The sequence below is a fragment of the Oncorhynchus clarkii genome, chromosome 3 (genome assembly GCF_045791955.1).
Source record: "Oncorhynchus clarkii lewisi isolate Uvic-CL-2024 chromosome 3, UVic_Ocla_1.0, whole genome shotgun sequence".
Taxonomy (NCBI): Eukaryota; Metazoa; Chordata; class Actinopteri; order Salmoniformes; family Salmonidae; genus Oncorhynchus; species Oncorhynchus clarkii.
Genome location: NC_092149.1, coordinates 24,499,578 through 24,522,018, shown reverse-complemented (window position 1 = coordinate 24,522,018; position 22,441 = coordinate 24,499,578). Strand labels below are relative to the sequence as shown.

Here is a 22,441-nt window from a genome sequence, read left to right as displayed (position 1 = left end):
CTTTGTGCCAACCAGTACAAGTGGAGGTCAAGAGTAGATTCCCAGAAAAATTTACTTCAAAAAAACAACTGAATGTTGTAAACGACTGAAGACATAGTTGGATAGTCATTTTCTAGAAGCATTTTACTTTGGGACCAGTCTGTGGAGGTCAAGTTTGGCCAATTGGGTATTTTATTTTGGGAAAGCGGTAAAACGCAGCACTCACAGAGAGAGAGAGAGAGCAACAGTACAGATGATTCTCATAAAGTGTTCTTAGCACACATTCTCCTTAAAATCCCTGACATTGGGCAAGAGGAGTGTGTGTGTGACTCTCTCCCAGTCTCTGGGGAACAGAAGGGTCTGTGAATGTGCTGACAAGAGTTCTGACCACCGAGCTTAGTTGGGACCACTGAGTGTTTGTGTGCGTTTGGGAAGTGTCTCTCCTACTAGTTCCCTCTTTCTGTGTGTGCGTGAGAGAGAGAGATCAGGCTGCAGGGAACAGTGTACAGTAATGTCTCCTCTAACTCCCTATGCTAAGAGACAGAGGGGGCAGGAAATGGGGGTTACATTAGGGTTACACACCCTGTGGCAGTGACAGATGTCCCAAAGCCCCTGAGCCACACACACAGCGCTGACTCAGAAACCACACACAGCGCTGACTCAGAAACCACACACAGCGCTGACTCAGAAACCACACACAGCGCTGACTCAGAAACCACACACAGCACTGACTCAGAAACCACACACAGCACTGACTCTGTGGGAGCTACTCTATCTGACAAATAGTGTGTGTGTTTATGGGTGAAGTAAGTATGCTGATTGAGTTTAGTGAACCTGTCTAATCCAGTTATTTCAGTCATCATCCTGGCTGAAAAACTTACATGTATTTAATAGCTGAAGATGTGCATCTTATACATCCTACACCTTTTCATTGAAGGGTTGTCTATTCAAGCAGTTACATTCTGAGTACACTATTGGCTCCGATTGAACTTTGACCTTGGCCAAACCAGGAAATGAGTTCCACACGACAACATTGACTCTATACAGCAGTTATTTACACTGATCAATATCCACATTTTTTCCACAGGAGTTCGACAAGAAAAATAAAGATCCGTACATATATAGTATACAGATACCTCACACCAAAACATATATACAACTCTCTCCCTTCCCTCCCTCCTCCTTCACATCACAAACCGAAGGACATCATCTATATTTCTCCAAAGACACACTTAATCACCTTCATACAAATATAACTAGTGGGCATATCCTGTTTTGGTGTTACACACAAGTGCAAAGATAGGAGATACATGTTTGTGTTAGTGGTCATGATAAGTAGTTCACTACAGGCCTCTATGCTGACCTTTTTTAGGAGCACGTGTGTGGCTAAGTTGAAAAATGTAGGCGCACACAAAGAAATTTAGGAACACAGTGAAAAATATTTGAGGTAATGAAGCTAGAATTCAAAACGGTTCTCAGCACACTGGGGATCCAAAATAAAAATTCTATGTCGCACAGCAAAATATTTAGGCGCATATGCGAGTAAAATGGTTGCACTGTTGAGCCCTGCTCCCTGCATGTGTACTGTATCTATAATGTGTATGTAAGTCAGAGTTTTGGCCTATACTGGGGTCATAATGCTATCAATCTATTATAATTGACAGACTTAGGCTATTGTGTTATCAAGTGCTGATGGTTAGGCGAGTCGCACAGTGGGTCAGTATCCATCCCTTCCTCCCAGTCTCCCCCCTCTGTTCCTTTCTCTCCCCCACACCAAGGTCAACCTCCACCACAACAGTCAAGGTCATCCTGGTACACTACTACATGTCGCTCTCTCACCAGAGTGCGTGTGTAATATGTGTGTTTCTCTGTGAACCCTATGGGTTAAAGTTAGTGCCCTATTAGAGGTGCGACCCACAGGCACCCTCCACACCCTCAGCGGTAAAACGCACATCGTTTGACCCCATGACCTCTGGCTGGTCGTGACTCAGAAACAGACCCAGGCTTAATGGGCCAATCAGGTGCCTCACTTGGTCAGGGCGGCCAAGGAAACCCCACTTATTAACCAGGAAACACGATGAATCACAGGGGAGTCATGAGATAGGAGTTGTGAAGGGGCTGATTCAGAGGGGATTCAGATCTGGGCTATTGAGGGTAGAAAAGTAAGGCTCTTCAGGAAGACAGCTGGTCATAGCCTTCCAGTGGTCGTCTGTTTGCCTCTTGTGATGTGTAATAGTTGTACATGGTGATATTGGCTTGAACAGCCCTCGACTGTCTTGTTAGAAAGACAAATTAGTCAATGTAGGTCCTATAACAGGTCATTCACCCCCCTGTGTATGCACAGAATCAATCAATTCATTTATATCTTAATTAGCTACAGATGCAAATATGCCATCATGTATTTGGATTTCTATATACCTTGTGATTGTATAGATTGACAGAGCAACATATACAATGGGATAGGAGGAAACCTTACTAATCAAACTATGAAAGCCAAGATGTACAGTGAGCAGGGCATGACTCCATGGCTTTCTGAGTCAGGTCAGGCAGGAGGAAGGGGGTACAGTAAGTGGGGTGTTTGACACGTAGGGAGGGAGGCAAGAAATACTCCCTCTGCTCTCCCTGTATCCCTGACCTCCCCACAGCCCTGTGTAAATCACACACACACACACACACACACACACACACACACACACACACACACACACACACACACACACACACACACACACACACACACACACACACACACACACACACACACACACACACACACACACACACACACACACACACACACACACACACACACACAGGGTAGAGAGAGGTGATGGAGAAAGTCTGGTGGAGGAGAGAGAGACAGTGAGGGAGAGAAGGAGAGAGGTGATGGAGAGAGACAGAGGTAAGAGACAGGGTAAGGAGGGAGGAGAGGGAGAACAGAGGAGAGCGAGGAGGGAGAGAAAATGTCCACGTCATACCATCTAAGCGGTGGTAATTTGGTGTGTGTGTGTGTGTGTGTGTGTGTGTGTGTGTGTGTGTGTGTGTGTGCGTGTGTGTGTGTGTGCGTGTGTGTGGGCTTAAATGAGCATTGACTTCACGGCTCATTAGCAATCAAACTCTTCCTGTCAGGAACACCACAAGGAGGGAGGGATCAAATGGAGGAGAGGGAGAACAGCCTGCTGTTTGAGCCGTCCCTTTTTCTCCCTCTATCAATTCATCCTAATCCCTCTCTCCCCGTCTCTCCGGACATGAGAACAGCTGTATGGTTTCCCTCCCTCCTATCCCTCTATCAATTCATCCTAATCCCTCTCTCCCCGTCTCTCCGGACATGAGAGAACAGCTGTATGGTTTCCCTCCCTCCTATCCCTCTATCAATTCCCCTTTCATGCACGGTCTTCATCTAGATGACTACCCCTCCTTCAGTAAGTTGTTTATCATTTCAGAATGTCCCAAACTAAATTCTGCACATACTTCCAGTTGGTGGCACAATAGCAGAGAGAAAATTAGGTAGAAAGAGGAGGCCTACTGCAACATACAGACACTAGAGAGAGTTTGACATTTTACTTAACCACAACTACATCGACCACTTCCCCTGCCAAACTTCCTGTTCCCTTCCCCAGTACTGTCACATACAGCAGAAACAAGGCTACTGTAGCCGGAACAAACGTTGTCCCACAGGAGAGAGACGAGAATAGCAGGGAGCAGGGAGCATCGTGACACCCCTTACATTGCTACTGTGCATTTAGTGGAGATAAGAGTGAATATTTTAGTGAGGAGTTTCTCTAGCTAGCGAGGGAATGGCTGCATGGAGATGCCATTTTACCCACAAGTCCCTACTACAATGTGTCTCTCTGGAGGCTTCAATCTCCAAGGTCCCTAAACTAAAGAAATGAGGAACACAACAGACAGAGCAGCGATGTGAGAAAGATAGTTTCAGGATTTCTTTCATTGTTTTGGTAGATAGATATCAAGTGATCCACTTTTCATATTGGGACCAGAGAAAAATTGTTGTTTTATCAACGCACCAGTCCTCCATCTTGTTTCTGTACATTCCCTCCCTCAGCCACTTCATTCAGTTCATCTGGTTTCTGTACATTCCCTCCCTCAGCCTCTTCATTCAGTTCATCTTGTTTCTGTACATTCCCTCCCTCAGCCTCTTCATTCAGTTCATCTCGTTTCTGTACATTCCCTCCCTCAGCCACTTCATCTTGCTCTCTCTATGGGCTGCATGTTTGGTCGTTGTTAATATATTTCAAATGATCCAACAGAGGAGAACCCAACACCACCGACTACTCTAGAAGGAGGACATGTTTATTCATCCTTTCCTTCTTCCATCCCGCTTTCCCTTCTTCCTCCTCTTCCTCTGCCCGTTCTCTCTACACGTACACGGCAGTCCGTGAGATGACCGACCCGTCGCGCTGAGACTCCATGTCGTCGTCAAGGTAACCGCTCATGATTCCGTCCTGGTCATGTGGTGGGCGGAGTTGCAGGATGGGCCCGCCCCCTCCAAAGTGGTCGTAACTCTCCTCGTCGTCCTCCAGCTGGTCAAACTTCCTTCGCTCTGCCTCGTCCAGCTCGCCGCTCAGCAGGATGTCCTGCGCAGTGGGCGCCGTGGCAACCCCCCCCTCACCATGCCCCCCCAGGTGCAGCGGCACATGTTGATTGGCCTTGTCAGTCAGGCCATCATGGGCGGAGCCCTCCTTGTATACGTAGATGGGGCTGTTGTTGTTGCCGCCCACCCCGTTGCCCCCGGCGCCAGCACCTGTCCCGTTCTTGCTCCCCTTCTTGCCGGCGCCGAAGAGACGCGACTTTATGTCGAAGGAGCTGTGGTTTGGGTTGCCACGGTAACCCTGCTGTTGCCGGCGGCTCCGGGTGACCAGGACGGCGATAAGGGCAGCGACGAGGAGGAGGGCCAGAAGGGAGCCAATCACAGCACCTGCCACCACGGCCGCGTTGGAGGGGACCACAGAGGGTTCTGTAGGAAGGAGGGAGGGAAGGGAGAGGAGAGAAGAAGAGGATGAGACCGGTGGAGGAAAGCAGATTGAGAGGGAAAATAAAGAAAGAGGACAAGAGGGAGGAGGGAGGGCGAGAAGGAGAGGCGGGGTTGGATGATGTCAGTAGTCTGCACTGTATTCCATGTGATGTGTTTTTGCATGTGGGAGTGAGGGTGCTGAGGCTTTAACAGCAGTGTTTAACGTCACTGGCATTTCCTACTCTCCCTCTGAGCTGCTCTTGTCCCCATTCCCTCACAAACGCCCTAATAACGTCAGAGCAACATTTCAACAAGGTCTCTGCAACATCAAGGCAACGTGCCAATGAAGTCTCCTCCTAAACAGTGTGAGGGCAGTGTGCAGGTTCTCTTTAGTCTCAGCCGCCTCACCCATAAAATAGCAGAACGACTGGAAATAAAAGGCATCCTCTGGAGTCCAGAGGGCAAGAACAGGTGGTGGCCATGCAGGAGGATGATAAATGGATGGAGGGATGCAGCCAGGGATGAAGGAGAAGAGGATGAGGAGTGGTGGTGACTGACAGAGCGAGACAGCAGAATGACAACTCCTGCTTCAAGCTACTATAATACAGAACAGGGGACAGTCCCTCTACCCTCTCTCTCCCCTAACTACTGAACACCCAATTGAGCTCTGTTGTATAAGCCCTGGACAGCGCACGTTTTCCCTCAGACCTAGTTTGGTCATATTACAAGGCTCATGACTCCAGACACACCGGCTGGCGAGATTGCTAGTTATTTGCTACGACTCTCTACCTCGTTCTTCTTAGCCATCTCTCCCATCCTCCTCCCCCACTATCTACTACACCTTCCTTTTCTTCCTCCCTCTCACGTCCCCCACCCCCCACACACACACACACTAGCTAAACCTTTCCATTGATACGTGACAGTGAGTCTTGGTCCTCCAATCCGTCCTATAATAAAAACACAGGAACTGCATTGACACCTGTCTCAGTCTCTGGAGGTGCTAAAGGATGGAGTAGGTACAGGGGTCCTCTAAAACCTGATACAGGGTCAGGGGCCACATTCATCAAGATTGTCTCCGAGTAAGAGTGCTGATCTAAGATCAGTCCCCCCTGTCCATGTAATCTATATCATTATGATTTATAAGTCAAAACTGATCCTTGGTCAGCAGTGAGACGCTTTATTAATACAGGCCCTGATATTTTCTAATCCTCCCAATGGTTAAAGGTTGGTTAATTAATCTGGTACTAGAAATGTGGTTCGGGGGAAAAAGGTTGGTGTGTGGTCTGGGTGATACAGTAGAGCGCTAGTAGAGGAACGTAGAGCGCTAGTAGAGGAAGGCAGAGAGCTAGTAGAGGACACTAGAGCGCTAGTAGAGGACACTAGAGCGCTAGTAGAGGACACTAGAGCGCTAGTAGAGGACGGCAGAGCGCTAGTAGAGGACGGCAGAGCGCTAGTAGAGGACGGCAGAGCGCTAGTAGAGGACACTAGTGCGCTAGTAGAGGACGGCAGAGCGCTAGTAGAGGACGGCAGAGCGCTAGTAGAGGACACTAGGGCGCTAGTAGAGGACACTAGGGCGCTAGTAGAGGACACTAGGGCGCTAGTAGAGGACAGCAGAGCGCTAGTAGAGGACGGCAGAGCGCTAGTAGAGGACGGCAGAGCGCTAGTAGAGGACGGCAGAGCGCTAGTAGAGGACACTAGAGCGCTAGTAGTGGACACTAGAGCGCTAGTAGTGGACGGCAGAGCGCTAGTAGAGGAGGGCAGAGCGCTAGTAGAGGAGGGCAGAGCGCTAGTAGAGGACACTAGAGCGCTAGTAGAGGAGGGCAGAGCGCTAGTAGAGGAGGGCAGAGCGCTAGTAGAGGAGGGCAGAGCGCTAGTAGAGGAGGGCAGAGCGCTAGTAGAGGAGGGCAGAGCGCTAGTAGAGGAGGGCAGAGCGCTAGTAGAGGACGGCAGAGCGCTAGTAGAGGACGGCAGAGCGCTAGAGGAGGGCAGAGCGCTAGTAGAGGAGGGCAGAGCGCTAGTAGAGGAGGGCAGAGCGCTAGTAGAGGACGGCAGAGAAGAGGACGGCAGACCGCTAGTAGAGGACGGCAGAGAGCTAGTAGAGGACACTAGAGCGCTAGTTGAGGACACTAGAGCGCTAGTAGAGGACGACAGAGCGCTAGTAGAGGAGGGCAGAGCGCTAGTAGAGGAGGGCAGAGCGCTAGTAGAGGAGGGCAGAGCGCTAGTAGAGGAGGGCAGAGCGCTAGTAGAGGAGGGCAGAGCGCTAGTAGAGGAGGGCAGAGCGCTAGTAGAGGAGGGCAGAGCGCTAGTAGAGGAGGGCAGAGCGCTAGTAGAGGACGGCAGAGCGCTAGTAGAAGACGGCAGAGCGCTAGTAGAGGACGGCAGAGCGCTAGTAGAGGACACTAGAGCGCCAGTAGAGGACAGCAGAACGCTAGTAGAGGACAGCAGAGCGCTAGTAGAGGACAGCAGAGCGCTAGTAGAGGACGGCAGAGCGCTAGTAGAGGACGGCAGAGCGCTAGTAGAGGACGGCAGAGCGCTAGTAGAGGACGGCAGAGCGCTAGTAGAGGACACCAGAGCGCTAGTAGAGGACACCAGAGCGCTAGTAGAGGACACTAGAGCGCTAGTAGAGTACGGCAGAGCGCTAGTAGAGGACGGCAGAGCGCTAGTAGAGGACGGCAGAGCGCTAGTAGAGGACAGCAGAGCGCTAGTAGAGGACACTAGAGCGCTAGTAGAGGACACTAGAGCGCTAGTAGAGGACGGCAGAGCGCTAGTAGAGGACACTAGAGCGCTAGTAGAGGAGGGCAGAGCGCTAGTAGAGGAGGGCAGAGCGCTAGTAGAGGAGGGCAGAGCGCTAGTAGAGGAGGGCAGAGCGCTAGTAGAGGAGGGCAGAGCGCTAGTAGAGGAGGGCAGAGCGCTAGTAGAGGAGGGCAGAGCGCTAGTAGAGGACGGCAGAGCGCTAGTAGAGGACGGCAGAGCGCTAGTAGAGGACGGCAGACCGCTAGTAGAGGACGGCAGAGCGCTAGTTGAGGACACTAGAGCGCTAGTTGAGGACACTAGAGCGCTAGTAGAGGACGACAGAGCGCTAGTAGAGGACGGCAGAGCGCTAGTAGAGGAGGGCAGAGCGCTAGTAGAGGAGGGCAGAGCGCTAGTAGAGGAGGGCAGAGCGCTAGTAGAGGACACTAGAGCGCTAGTAGAGGACGGCAGAGCGCTAGTAGAGGACGGCAGAGCGCTAGTAGAGGACAGCAGAGCGCTAGTAGAGGACACTAGAGCGCTAGTAGAGGACGGCAGAGCGCTAGTAGAGGACGGCAGAGCGCTAGTAGAGGACGGCAGAGCGCTAGTAGAGGACGGCAGAGCGCTAGTAGAGGACACTAGAGCGCTAGTAGAGGACACTAGAGCGCTAGTAGAGGACACTAGAGCGCTAGTAGAGGACACTAGAGCGCTAGTAGAGGACGGCAGAGCGCTAGTAGAGGACGGCAGAGCGCTAGTAGAGGACGGCAGAGCGCTAGTAGAGGACACTAGAGCGCTAGTAGAGGACGGCAGAGCGCTAGTAGAGGGCAATAGAGCGCTAGTAGAGGACACTAGAGCGCTAGTAGAGGACAGCAGAGCGCTAGTAGAGGACACTAGAGCGCTAGTAGAGGACAGCAGAGCGCTAGTAGAGGACGGCAGAGCGCTAGTAGAGGACACTAGAGCGCTAGTAGAGGACAGCAGAGCGCTAGTAGAGGACACTAGAGCGCTAGTAGAGGACGGCAGAGCGCTAGTAGAGGACACTAGAGCGCTAGTAGAGGACACTAGAGCGCTAGTAGAGGACACTAGAGCGCTAGTAGAGGACGGCAGAGCGCTAGTAGAGGACGGCAGAGCGCTAGTAGAGGACGGCAGAGCGCTAGTAGAGGACACTAGAGCGCTAGTAGAGGACGGCAGAGCGCTAGTAGAGGACGGCAGAGCGCTAGTAGAGACGGCAGACTAGTAGAGGACACTAGAGCGCTAGTAGAGGACGGCAGAGCGCTAGTAGAGGACACTAGAGCGCTAGTAGAGGACACTAGAACGCTAGTAGAGGACAGCAGAGCGCTAGTAGAGGACGGCAGAGCGCTAGTAGAGGACACTAGAGCGCTAGTAGAGGACACTAGAGCGCTAGTAGAGGACACTAGAGCGCTAGTAGAGGACGGCAGAGCGCTAGTAGAGGACGGCAGAGCGCTAGTAGAGGACGGCAGAGCGCTAGTAGAGGACACTAGAGCGCTAGTAGAGGACAGCAGAGCGCTAGTAGAGGACACTAGAGCGCTAGTAGAGGACAGCAGAGCGCTAGTAGAGGACGGCAGAGCGCTAGTAGAGGACACTAGACAGCTTCCTGTAAAGGAATACTTCCTCTCCCACGGTGTTTGGCCTTTAAAAAAGCATGGGACAAGCTCTCACCAGCATGATCACACACACCTTATGTTTTACTATCCATGTGGGGCCATAAAATGGATTTCCATTCAGAATCCTATTTTCCCTAACCCCTAAACTTAAAATAGCTATTGTCCTCATGGGGATGTGGGAAATCTCCCCAAGAGAGAGAATTTTGATCACACATACACATCTCCCAGTCAGGCAGTAAACACACTGAGCACAACGCCTTGGGAAGAACGGTACACAATCCTCTCAATGAAAAATGCACTCATATCTCCCTCACTCTCACTGGACTGGTGCAACGCAGTTTCTCTGGACCCCCGCAAGGTCAGCCCCCCCCCCCCCCCCCCTCAAATATAATCGAATGCGTCAGCCAGAGAGCCACTCACAAAGTATAGACAACCAATCACTGTCCAAGATGCTGAAAGGGTCTATGCAGCTGCCTATCAAAACCATCATAGGCTTTCTGTGGTGTCAGGAAATGTAGCCTATAGCTTTACTTAATGGATACATGTTTATTGAAGGCCATCATTTGGTCATCATTTTCTCATGTTAAACCAAACATTTCACAAAACTATACACATTGTCGTACGGCGTCCAGTTAGATTACACTCTTACCACAGCAATTACTTGTTCAGTAATTAAAAGTTGGAAATTCAAACATTGCAGATGGCCAAATACATGTTCAATACGACAGCATACTAAATCAGCAACCAATTGATGTATTATTTTGACACACAACTGTCCTGTATGTCCTACCTGAACGTGCATGAGCCATTCCTTGGGCTCTCTCCCAGCTTGGATAGAAAGTTGTTGTGCGTAATTCCAGTCTGTTAATGCCAATCTCTCTTTTTTTTCTATGTAGAGGCCTGTAGTAGCTACAGTATGCGGCTGCGTCTGCTTGCATTTTTGTGTGCATATGTTTAGCACGGACTGTAGGCCCAGGTTACAGGTCCGACTGTTTTCTATACTGAGTATTGACAACCCAGACAGTACATTGCGCTGCACACAATTTAAACTTAGTCTTGAATGACGCATGTCAAGATTTACCAGCGATAAGGGACCGTTGAAATTGCAATCACACAACTCAAATGCCGGTTCACCAGTATGAATAGAATCACAACATGCTTGTTTTGTTTGAGCTCTCAAGAACTGTTGTCCGCTGAAGATAATCTGTTTGCATCTGCCAATTTACTGGCTGTCCAGTATCCAGACGACCTGTCCCAGACCTTCCTATTCAGGTCATCTCTTAACCTGTTGAGTCCGGCAATTAAGGAGAATGAGAGGCTCAATTAATGAGATGTTAATGAGATGTTGCAGAACTGCTATATTTGAAGCACCACTCTCTTCTGCCCAGTTCCCCTCGTCTTGCTACGACAATCAAGCTGTTTATAACCATCCCTGTAACTGTCGCCTCTGCAGAGAGATGGTTTTCTAAACTAAAACTCATAAAGACCTACTTAAGAAGCATTAGGCTCTCGATCCGACATACGTTTTTTTAAACTCCTGAGTAAGCTCCACTCACTGCACTGGCGCCGTCGTAGCCTTGACAACGGCATTTGTTCACTGATATCCCCTTATACTTTCAATCAGTTCAGGCCTGAGGCACTTTGATCAGTCACATTCTTGAAGCCCAAGAAACAAATGCTTAGCTTCATAGTACATTAAAAAGATTCGTAATGGCTTTTTAGAGGGTTACTGTCACAAGTATTTATGTCAGACAGGTGCATGGGGCCAACGACAGAAACCACCCCAGAAAGAGGACTATGCATCGCTCCAGCACAAAACCCACTGGCTTTGTAAAATGATACTTTTTAGAAATTGCGTCATGCACGACCATAAGCTCCAAGTAACCGCAAATAATGCCTGCAGCAGCCCCCCCCCCCCACACACACACACACACACACACACACACACTGGTGCATGGGTATATATTACATTACATCATGGGAGAAGGCTGATTGGTTGGTTTCTTCACAGAGAGAGAGAGATGGTGAGTTAGCAGCAGTACTGAATGTGACTTATTGAATGGTCTGGATCAGACTATACATGTCTCTGGTCTTGATCATGGGTAGGAGGGATGGCAGAGGGCAGTCAGGCCTGGAGGCTGGAGAGGAACAGACTACATCCTCTCTGTAGCATGGCCAAAGACTGACAGCCCGGGAGGAAAACAGAACAAAGCAGATGCATCTTCTGAAGGGGGCTGACACCACTACATGGGAATATTTGAAATAGGAAGGATGCAGGTTAACTCATTAAGAGGGGCTGATTTTGTCGTGACCATTGCAGGGGAATAAGGGAAACGGAAATGAAAAAGGTTTGTCTTCTGAGCAAGTGGGGAAGGATTTTGATGTGACACCAGTGCAAGGCAATATTGGAGAAACCAGGCCTGGAGACAGTGGTGATGGCAGAAAATGGGTTAGCCAACTGTGGCGGAGCAGGATCCAGTACAGGATCAGGGGAGCTAAGCAGTGATTAAGAGAGCTGGTATTTAAGAGAAGGAGAGACCAGCTCTGCAAGATGAGAGACAGCGATAGGGGGAGAGAGCGACAGAGAGAGCGAGAGCGAGCGAGAAAGAGCGAGAGAAAGGAAGGGAGATAGAGAATGGGATGAGAGAGGGGGGGGGGGGGTGGACAGAGGAAGAGTGAGAGACGGGGTGAGAGGGAGATAGAGGGGAAGGAGACTGGCTCAGTTCTGTGGGCTGGTATTTGAGAGAGACAGAGAGAGGGGGTCTCAGAGAGGGCTAACGGCATATCTCTCCACTGAGCACAGATCAGTACAGTGTTGTAGGAGCCTGATAGAGGCCAGTTATAGAGGACCGGACCAGGGGCAGGGACACAGACAGACAAAGGAGACAGGTCCCAGGTCAGCTCGTAGCCCTGTGCAGGGATCTCTGCGTCAGTTGTCACACAGCTGGGGACAGGAGCCGCAGCAGGACAGGAGCCTGCTCTAGCCTGGTCCAGATGCTGGACATTTCACAGCCACGGCCCCTCTCATCCCTGGTTGGACACAGATCCACTGCATTAGCACTCCATCTGTATTCACACTACCTCTCTCTCCGTCTCAGTCTTTCTCTGTGTGGGCCTGCACTCAGTTCATTCATCCCCCTTTTTACTGTCTTACTCACTGAGGGGGAATGACAGGAGAAAAGAAGAGAGGGAGGAGATGACTGGACAGGACAAGGGAAGGGAGGACAAGAAACAATAAGGTCGTTCTGCCCCTGAGCAAGGCAGTTAAACCACTGCTCCCCGATGACGTGGATGTCGATTAAGGCAGCCCCCTGCACTTCTCTTCAGAGGGGTTGGGTTAAATGTGGAAGTCACATTTCAGTTGAATGCATTCAGTTGTACAACTGACTAGGCATCCCCCTTTCCCTTTAGCAGGAGAGAGTACAAGGAGTAGATGAAGGGGGAGGGAGGAAGAGGACAGAGGGAGTTAAGAGGGAAAGAATGTAGGGGTGGTGGACCAAAGAGGAGAGAGAGGGAGGACAGGAAATCATTCTTGGAGACAGGAAAGGAGAGCAGAGTTTATAGGAGACAGGATGATGAGGGCGAGGAAAGGGAGGACAGAACAGAGGGAGTTAAGAAGGAGAAGCAGCCAGGCGCTGAAGCAGCAGAGGCCGACTGATCCGCTCAGAGGATAGAGAGAGACTACAGCACTACATACTCACAGCACCGTCAGCCTGCTCGCTCTCACACTAATCAGAGAGAGCGAGAGAGAAAATGGAGGGGGTGATAGTGGTAGAGAGAAGAAGCAGTGCCATAGATTCCCATAGGGTTTTAAATGGAGGGGGTGATAGTGGTAGAGAGAAGAAGCAGTGCCATAGATTCCCATAGGGGTTTTAAATGCCATCAGCATCCTGTTCCCCTCTCACCCCCCTCTTTACTCTAAAAGCAGAAACTCTCTACCAACCCTTCCCCTTTCTCTCACTCACTCGTTCAATCACCCCTTTTTCTCCTCTCTACTTCCCTCCCTCCCCCCAGCCGCCAGCCCTGCACCCATAGCCAGCCCTGCACCCATAGCCAGCCCTGCACCCATAGCCAGCCCTGCACCCATAGCCAGCCCTGCGCCCATAGCCAGCCCTGCACCCATAGCCAGCCCTGCACCCATAGCCAGCCCTGCACCCATAGCCAGCCCTGTACCCATAGCCAGCCCTGTACCCATAGCCAGCCCTGTACCCATAGCCAGCCCTGTAATACCCTGTGGGCCTGCATGGGGACGTCCGTTATGTTCCAGAGAGATGCTAGTGGCCCATCAGAGAGAACACATTAGTAGCATGGGGAGGCGAGGGACGGAGCGAGGGAGGGAGGGAGGTGGCTTTTAAAACACATTCACCAGTGAATTGCACTTTTTCTCCATTTGTCCTGCATTCCCCCGTGTCAGCACAAAACAACTTCAGGTAAAGTGCAGATCAGGGGGGCAGATGTATTTTTTATAAGAGAGAGAGAGAGAGCAAGGTGGAACTCGTGGAGGGGAAGCTAAAGCTGTAGAGGGATATTTATTTAAACGGGCGCGGTCGACCGAACATCTCTTTCAAGTGGTGTAGTGGTTGTCGAGTCACAGTACACAACAAGGAGATAACAAGGTTGAGTTTCAGTCCAATGCAAACCGTACCCTCAAACAAACCCTGCCAGTGTGTGGAGACCTGAAACTGTCTCTGATGATGATTCAATCCATTCTACCAGGAGATGAACAGACTAGTAGAGCTCAAACATCACAGCTAGGATCCAGAGGTATGAACAGAAGGAGAGGATTGCATGCAAACAAGGAGGGATGGGTGATAAAGTTTTAAAGGGTAGAGGATGGATAGATGGAAAACCCAAACATAGGAATAGAGGCCCAGTAAACTGCCCCCCAACCACTAACCCCAGGGACAGAGCATGCTGCTCTCCCTGACTACAGGCAAGCATCACCACACCCTCTGTGTGTGTGTGTGTGTGTGTGTGTGTGTGTGTCCAGGTGTGTTTGTAGCATAGCATGCACATGTGTATGATTACAGTCCTTTCAGGTGTGTGTGGACTCACCTCTGACCATAACAGTGACCTGGTCCTTGCCGGTGCCCAGGCGGTTCTTGACCTCGCAGACGAAGGTTGTGTTGATCTGCTCGTCCACCTTTAGCACGGTCAGCACGTTTTCTTTTACCTGCACTGTGTCTGGCATCTGACCGGACATACTGGGGATAGAGGAGAGGAGAGGAGAGGAGGAGAGGGTGGAAAACATAAGTACTGGAACCTGGCCCAGATCTCCCTACTTTCAACTTTCACCTTTTCATACCTATAAAAACTTAATACAAGTAAGTGATTATGGAGGAGCAGGCTTGTTGTTTCTACTGGGGCTAAACTCCACTATGGAAAGTTACACTTCATTTCTCCATCATCAAGATAAGAGGCCAGTGGCTGTCGAGTTGATTATCATTATCATAATACTATCTGTGGTTTATAGTGGCCTGTGGATAGAGTGATAATTAAAGAAGGAGAGAGAGACCAGGATACAGACTGACAAAGAGACAGGCCGACGGACACACACTTACGTTTTCCATGCGATGGTGGTAGGGACGGGGTTGGCAGTAGCCTGACAGGTCAGAGCCACGTTGGTCCGACCCACGTACCAGTTATTATCATAGCCCACGATGGTCACCTGTGGGGGGTCTGAGAAGAGAGGTTAATTAGTGGGACTTCCCACACAGATAAAATAATTGTATTTGGATGTTATGCAACATTAAAAAAGGTCTGACTATACGGTCTGCATGAGTAAGTGTGTGCAGTGGCCTTACATTCGATGGCCAGGTTCATCAGGAAGCTCTCAGGCTTGGCCTGGGTTCGATGGGACACCAAACAGCTGATGTCTTTGCCGTTGTCTGCTGCTGTGGGAACCAGCATGTACTGGCTGGATACCGTCACGGTGTTGTCAGCACCCGCCGTAGAGGCGGAGGTAGCGTTGCCGTTGACAGCTGTCACCCATGCGATCTGGGCAGCAGGGCGACCGTCAGCCGACTCACAGCGGGCCACGACAACTGGCTGGGCTCCCGTGGCGACAGTGGAGGCTATCACTGTTACCCCGGAGGCAGAGTTCCTGGGTTTGGCTGATGAAGGGAATAGGGAGAATAATTAATGAATACCAATATTGATAAACGACTAGACCGGCGAAAACAAGACAGCCCCCCCCCCTTCTTCTCTCTCTCCCCATGGCTGCTGAATGTGAATAGAGCAATCAGAACAAGAGCCGACACCAAGCATGACAAGCAGCCGGATCAATAAACGCCCGAGGGGAGAGAGGGGAGAGCTGCGTCCAGGTTAGAGCAATGGTTCTAACCCATTAACAGAAACACAATTGATCTGACAATACCACTTATAATAGCAATTAAGCTGCATGGACAGAATTTTAACCTGCAGGGTAGAGGTCAGATGGGATGGGGGTAGAGGTCGGATGGGATGGGGGTAGAGGTCAGATGGGATGGGGGTAGAGGTCAGATGGGATGGGGGTAGAGGTCAGATGGGATGGGGGTAGAGGTCAGATGGGATGGGGGTAGATGTCGGATTGGATGGGGGTAGAGGTCGGATGGGATGGGGTTAGAGGTCGGATGGGATGGGGTTAGAGGTCGGATGGGATGGGGTTAGAGGTCGGATGGGATAGGTTAGAGGTCGGATGGGATAGAGGTCAGATGGGATGGGAGTAGAGGTCGGATGGGATGGGTTAGAGGTCGGATGGGATGGGTTAGAGGTCGGATGGGATGGGTTAGAGGTCGGATGGGATGGGTGTAGAGGTCGGATGGGATGGGGGTAGAGGTCGGATGGGATGGGGGTAGAGGTCGGATGGGATAGAGGTCAGATGGGATGGGGGTAGAGGTTGGATGGGATGGGTTAGAGGTCGGATGGGATAGAGGTCAGATGGGATAGAGGTCAGATGGGATGGGGGTAGAGGGAGACAAAAGAGTACTCACAGATACATGATAGAACATGGACACACACACACTAGGGAAACAGAAAACACACACACACATCCTAAAGACACACACACACACACGGTCCTACCTAGCATAACGAGGGAGGTGACACCCTGTTCGTTGCCGCTGGGGTAGGTGGCGTATTCACAGATGTATTTCCCCTCGTCAGTCATCTTGACGTCTGAGATCTGGATGGAGGGGTTGGCGAGGGAGGGGGGCTCCGTCGTGAAGCGGACCCGCCCCTTCAGGGGCGATGTGGGGTAACTTGCCCCAAAGTTAGGGTGGTACACGGCAATGTTGAGCCGCTCGCCCTCCTTCGGCTCATAGATCCAGGACACCTGCGTAGTAGAGTCAACTTCATTCATTCAAATATTACACAACCTGTCAAATGGAGAAAGGGGGTCAATAAATAACAGCCTCTCTTAATCTTTTCTTTGTGAACATGTATTACTATCTACCAGACGTATGGACTCGAGTCACAAATATGATGACTTTAACACCAATGACTCGTGACTCGACCTGACTGGATACCCTCCCAAAGCCCAAATATTTAAAATGATGCTGTTTAAAAAAGTGCAGCGCATCAACTCTTCATTTAACAGATTACAGTTAGAATCGGACAGCAGCCAATCAAATTGTGCCAGGTGAGAAAAAGTTGTGCGTGGCAGTGCAGAGGAACGTCAGCGGTTGAATTCAGATGGAGCCCTTGGAAAGATCCTACCCCAAATTATTATTTTCGGGTATAAAGACAACGCGGATTGCAACTTGTAAAACATGCGGGAAAAAATGACAGACGGAGGCACAACAACTTCCAATTTTGTTCCACATTTGAAGTAGCACAAGAAACGGTAAGTTGTGGCTAATATAGCCAACAGCTATATATTTATTACTTTGCTGGTGTATCATGTAGGCTAACGTAACGTTAAATCAATGTGCCTCCACACAGTCAGTCAGAGCGGGAACGTGATCATTGCACCCAAGATTGAGCTACAACTGGCTAGGCAGTTAGTAGCCTAAATCCTGCCTGATGTCACTGTTGTACCTAAAACCATTGACATACATTAGCCTACTGTAACCACACAGAGAGAGTGCGTGTGTGTGTGTGTTAAGGTTGGGCGATTGTGTACAAGCCTACATCGCCCGATTGTGCCATAGCGATCATCGATAGTCGATCACCATTGGGGGGGGGGGGGGGGGGGGTTCTCATGGCTACCCATGCATTTCCATGGAAATATAACGTTTATTTATATAGATAATAAATATAGATTTTTTTTAAAGCATTCATGATTTATGTAAATGTAGTATACTAACTATTACTCTGGTTAAAAATATGAAATGGTATTACATTTGGTGAAGAGCATATTATGACTTGTTTGGGACTCGAATCTCAAATTTTAGGACTTGATACTTGACGGTCTTGACTCGGACTTGCCTGTCTCGACTTGGGACTTGAGTGCTAAGACTTGAGACTTACTTGTGACTTGTAAAACAATGACTTGGTCCCACCTCTGCCATCTGCACTATGGTAGATAAAAGACAATCCATGTACAGTGCACATAAACTTGGATGATCAGGGACAAAGTGTCTTAATAATCATTTTATCTTGTTAATACTTCCGCTCAGTGTTTGAGATCAATTGACACCCTTTACCATGGCACTTGGAGATTTATTTTAAACTGCAAAACCCTTACGCACCACTGCACTTTGTATACCAGGGTTGGCTGGCCTTCTCTAGTCACTCGTAGGCTCAGTCACTGGTATACTTTTATTTACAAAGCCATTTTGGGTTTGCTACCTTTTTATTTGGGCATTTTTATTGTTCAGAAACATGGTGGGTACTCTTCGTTTGCTGGACTTTATCCTGCTAACTGTTCCAAATGTCTGAACTGAATTTGGTAAAAGGGCTTTTATGTACTCTGCGCCATCGTCTTGGAACACCTTACAAAATACTTTTAAACTGGAAGAACTTGTCCCGATTGGTGTTTTTAAATCACTGATGAAGGATTTTGAGACTGATTCCCTGACCTGTCAATGTTTTTAATTAGCTGTTTTTGAGTTTGTTATACTCTTGTGAATTCTATGGTTTTTACTAGATTACTTGTAGTGTTTCATGTTGTTTGTCTGTAATTTTTGTAATGACTTGGTGCTGCCTATCTTGGCCAGGACGCTCTTGAAAAAGAGATTTTAATCTCAATGAGCCCTTCCTGGTTAAATAAAGGTTTTTCAAAAAATGTGGATGGTCATGGACGTAAATTGTTATGATGGTAAAATCCACGAGTCCAGACATTAGTTCCTGTATGCGTGTCTGATCATTTAGGACTTTCTTCTCATGTTGTAAAAACATATCCATTTGTTTACATACGAGTTCCTGTCTGACACTGACCTGTGTGAGCTGTATCCCTCCAGCGTCTGTGAAGGCACACCTCAGGTTGACCGCCTGGCTGGGGTAGGACATCACTTCCGGTTCCACCTTCACCCGCTGAGACACCGCCCCTGGGAGGAAGAGGAGAGGACGTTAGTGCACCTTTCACCACGACTTCCTGTTTTCCCCTCCATGTTCTACGTCAGAGGCCATGAAGGAAAGGGGAGTAGGAGAGGAAGCTTGTTGAGACTATTGGGACCAGGCCCCAGCCCCAGTCTGCATGATGAGGAGAGGAAGCTTGTTGAGACTATTGGGACCAGGCCCTAGTCTGTCCAATGACAGATTGTAGTTCTGGTCTGGTATACCATTAAGACTACCTACAGTAAGCAAGTAGGTCAACGCTCCAGGAGTCTGCTAGAGGGGTGTGTGCGCCGCCCCCATTCTAGCGATGAGTGGAGGAAACAGGACATGTAGTGAAGAGGAAAAAGCCCAGTCCGCGCCACACCGGTCATAAATCATTTGGATGGCTTATGCTTTTCTAGAACCAGCCATTTACTCTGGGCGCACACACACACACACACACACACACACACACACACACACAGTACAGGGACATGTTTTCCTACATTATCAGGACCACAGCGTCCTGACAAGTCACCAGAAGGTGTCTTTCGTGCATGTCTGCGTGAGAATGTAATTAACTGTATGAATGAGTGTGCATCAGTGTGTCTGTCTGGTCTACCTGTTCTACGTAAAAACAAATGATCTGCTGCGACACACCTGTCAATGTTGACCAACATTTCAATCTCTCTCTGTGTGTGTGTGTGTGTTCCCATATTGTGTAGCCACATGCTTCTTAATATGATGCACACGCCGAACTGATTGATACTGAAATTAATTTTAGCATCATAACTGGTTCTACTGGTTTGTCCATCCGCTCTGAGTAGAGAAACAGAAACTAGAGAAGAAGGTGGGGTGGAAAACACACCATCCCTATAGAGACACGAGTCAAAGGCCCGGACTGACGGTCTTCTCTGGTGGTGGTTATGAGCAATCCACACAGCCTACCTCTGCTACCATGGTCTTTAAACAGGAAGAGCGACACAGAAGATAGAGCGAGACAGAAAGGGAGAGAGAAAGAAAGAGATACAGGGAGAGAGAAAGAAAGAGAGAGATACAGGGAGAGAGAAAGAAAGAGAGAGATACAGGGAGAGAGAGAGAAAGAAAGAGATACAGGGAGAGAGAGAGAAAGAAAGAGATACAGGGAGAGAGAGAGAAAGAAAGAGATACAGGGAGAGAGAAAGAAAGAGAGAGAGAAAGAAAGAAAGAGAGAGAAAGAAAGAGATACAGGGAGAGAGAAAGAAAGAAAGAGATACGGGGAGAGAGAAAGAAAGAAAGAGATACAGGGAGAGCGAGAGAAAGAAAGAGATACAGGGAGAGCGAGAGAAAGAAAGAGATACAGGGAGAGAGAAAGAAAGGGAGACAGGGAGAGAGGGAGAGAGAAAGAAAGAGAGACAGGGAGAGAGAAAGAAAGAGAGACAGGGAGAGAGAAAGAAAGAGAGACAGGGAGAGAGAAAGAAAGAGATACAGGGAGAGAGAAAGAAAGAGAGACAGGGAGAGAGAAAGAAAGAGAGACAGGGAGAGAGAAAGAAAGAGAGACAGGGAGAGAGAAAGAAAGAGACAGGGAGAGAGAAAGAAAGAGAGACAGGGAGAGAGAAAGAAAGAGACAGAAAGGGAGAGAGAGACAGAAAGAGAGAGAGAGACAGAAAGAGAGAGAGAGAAAGAGACAGAAAGAGAGAGAAAGAGACAGAAGAGAGAGAGAAAGAGACAGAAAGAGAGAGAAAGAGACAGAAAGAGAGAGACAGAAAGAGAGAGAGAGAAAGAGAGAGAGAGAGAGAGAGAGAGAGAGAGAGAGAGAGAGAGAGAGAGAGAGAGAGAGAGAAAGAGACAGAAAGGGAGAGAGAAAGAGACAGAAAGAGAGAGAGAAAGAGACAGAAAGAGAGAGAGAAAGAGACAGAAAGAGAGAGAGAAAGAGACAGAAAGAGAGAGATACAGGGAGAGAGAAAGAAAGAGATACGGGGAGAGAGAAAGAAAGAGATACGGGGAGAGAGAAATAAAGAGATACAGGGAGAGAGAAAGAAAGAGAGAGATACAGGGAGAGAGAAAGAAAGAGAGAGATACAGGGAGAGAGAAAGAAAGAGATACATACAGGGAGAGAGAAAGAAAGAGATACATACAGGGAGAGAGAAAAAAAGAGATACAGGGAGAAAGAAAGAAAGAGATACAGGGAGAGAGAAAGAAAGAGATACAGGGAGAGAGAAAGAAAGAGATACGGGGAGAGAGAAAGAAAGAGATACGGGGAGAGAGAAAAAAGAGATACGGGGAGAGAGAAAGAGAGATACGGAGAGAGAGAAAGAAAGAGATACATACAGGGAGAGAGAAAAAAAGAGATACAGGGAGAAAGAAAGAAAGAGATACAGGGAGAGAGAAAGAAAGAGATACAGGGAGAGAGAGAAAGAGACAGAAAGGGGGAGAGAGAAAGAGACAGAAAGGGAGAGAGAGACAGAAAGAGAGAGAGAGAGAGAGAAAGAGACAGAAAGAGAGAGAGAAAGAGACAGAAAGAGAGAGATACAGGGAGAGAGAAAGAAAGAGATACGGGGAGAGAGAAAGAAAGAGATACGGGGAGAGAGAAATAAAGAGATACAGGGAGAGAGAAAGAAAGAGAGATACAGGGAGAGAGAAAGAAAGAGAGAGATACAGGGAGAGAGAAAGAAAGAGAGAGATACAGGGAGAGAGAAAGAAAGAGAGAGATACAGGGAGAGAGAAAGAAAGAGATACATACAGGGAGAGAGAAAGAAAGAGATACATACAGGGAGAGAGAAAGAAAGAGATACAGGGAGAGAGAAAGAAAGAGATACAGGGAGAGAGAAAGAAAGAGATACGGGGAGAGAGAAAGAAAGAGATACGGGGAGAGAGAAAGAGAGATACGGGGAGAGAGAAAGAAAGAGATACATACAGGGAGAGAGAAAAAAAGAGATACAGGGAGAGAGAAAGAAAGAGATACAGGGAGAGAGAAAGAAAGAGATACAGGGAGAGAGAAAGGGGGAGAGAGAAAGAGACAGAAAGGGGGAGAGAGAGAGAGAGAGAAAGAGACAGAAAGGGAGAGAGAAAGAGAGAGAGAGAAAGAGACAGAAAGAGAGAGAGAAAGAGACAGAAAGAGAGAGATACAGGGAGAGAGAAAGAAAGAGATACGGGGAGAGAGAAAGAAAGAGATACGGGGAGAGAGAAAGAAAGAGATACGGGGAGAGAGAAAGAAAGAGATACGGGGAGAGAGAAAGAAAGAGATACGGGGAGAGAGAAAGAAAGAGATACAGGGAGACAGAAAGGGGGAGAGAGAAAGAGACAGAAAGGGGGAGAGAGAAAGAGACAGAAAGGGAGAGAGAGAGAGAAAGAGACAGAAGAGAGAGAGAGAAAGAGACAGAAAGAGAGAGAGAAAGAGACAGAAGAGAGAGAGAGAAGAGAGAGAGAAAGAGAGAGAGAGAGAAAGAGACAGAAAGAGAGAGAGAGGAGAGAGAGAGAAAGAAAGAGATAGAGGGGAGAGAGAAAGAAAGAGATACGGGGAGAGAGAAAGAAAGAGATACAGAAAGAGAGGGAGAGAGAAAGAAAGAGATACAGGGAGACAGAAAGAGGGGAGAGAGAAGAGAGACAGAAAGGGGGAGAGAGAAAGAGACAGAAAGGGAGAGAGAGAGACAGAAAGAGAGAGAGAAAGAGACAGAAAGAGAGAGAGAAAGAGACAGAAAGAGAG

At 48.8% G+C, this 22,441-nt stretch overlaps 1 protein-coding gene across 4 annotated transcripts in view; it reads right to left on the bottom strand.

Moving 5' to 3' along the window:
• LOC139391597 (nectin-2-like) overlaps positions 1-22,441 on the bottom strand; it is a 101,061-nt gene that overhangs the window by 21,418 nt on the left and 57,202 nt on the right. For 2 of the 4 annotated variants that reach the window (XM_071138972.1, XM_071138980.1), the window contains 6 exons: positions 18,658-18,767; positions 16,363-16,612; positions 15,105-15,413; positions 14,862-14,979; positions 14,356-14,504; positions 3,041-4,954 (listed from right to left, as the gene is read on the bottom strand). In XM_071138972.1, coding sequence (XP_070995073.1) covers positions 4,356-4,954; positions 14,356-14,504; positions 14,862-14,979; positions 15,105-15,413; positions 16,363-16,612; positions 18,658-18,767 — 1,535 coding nt within the window. In that variant the 3' untranslated portion in view covers positions 3,041-4,355. Of the gene's footprint in view, positions 1-3,040; positions 4,955-14,355; positions 14,505-14,861; positions 14,980-15,104; positions 15,414-16,362; positions 16,613-18,657; positions 18,768-22,441 lie in introns of those variants that run through there. The other 2 variants (XR_011629584.1, XM_071138985.1) reach the window with 2 other exon arrangements.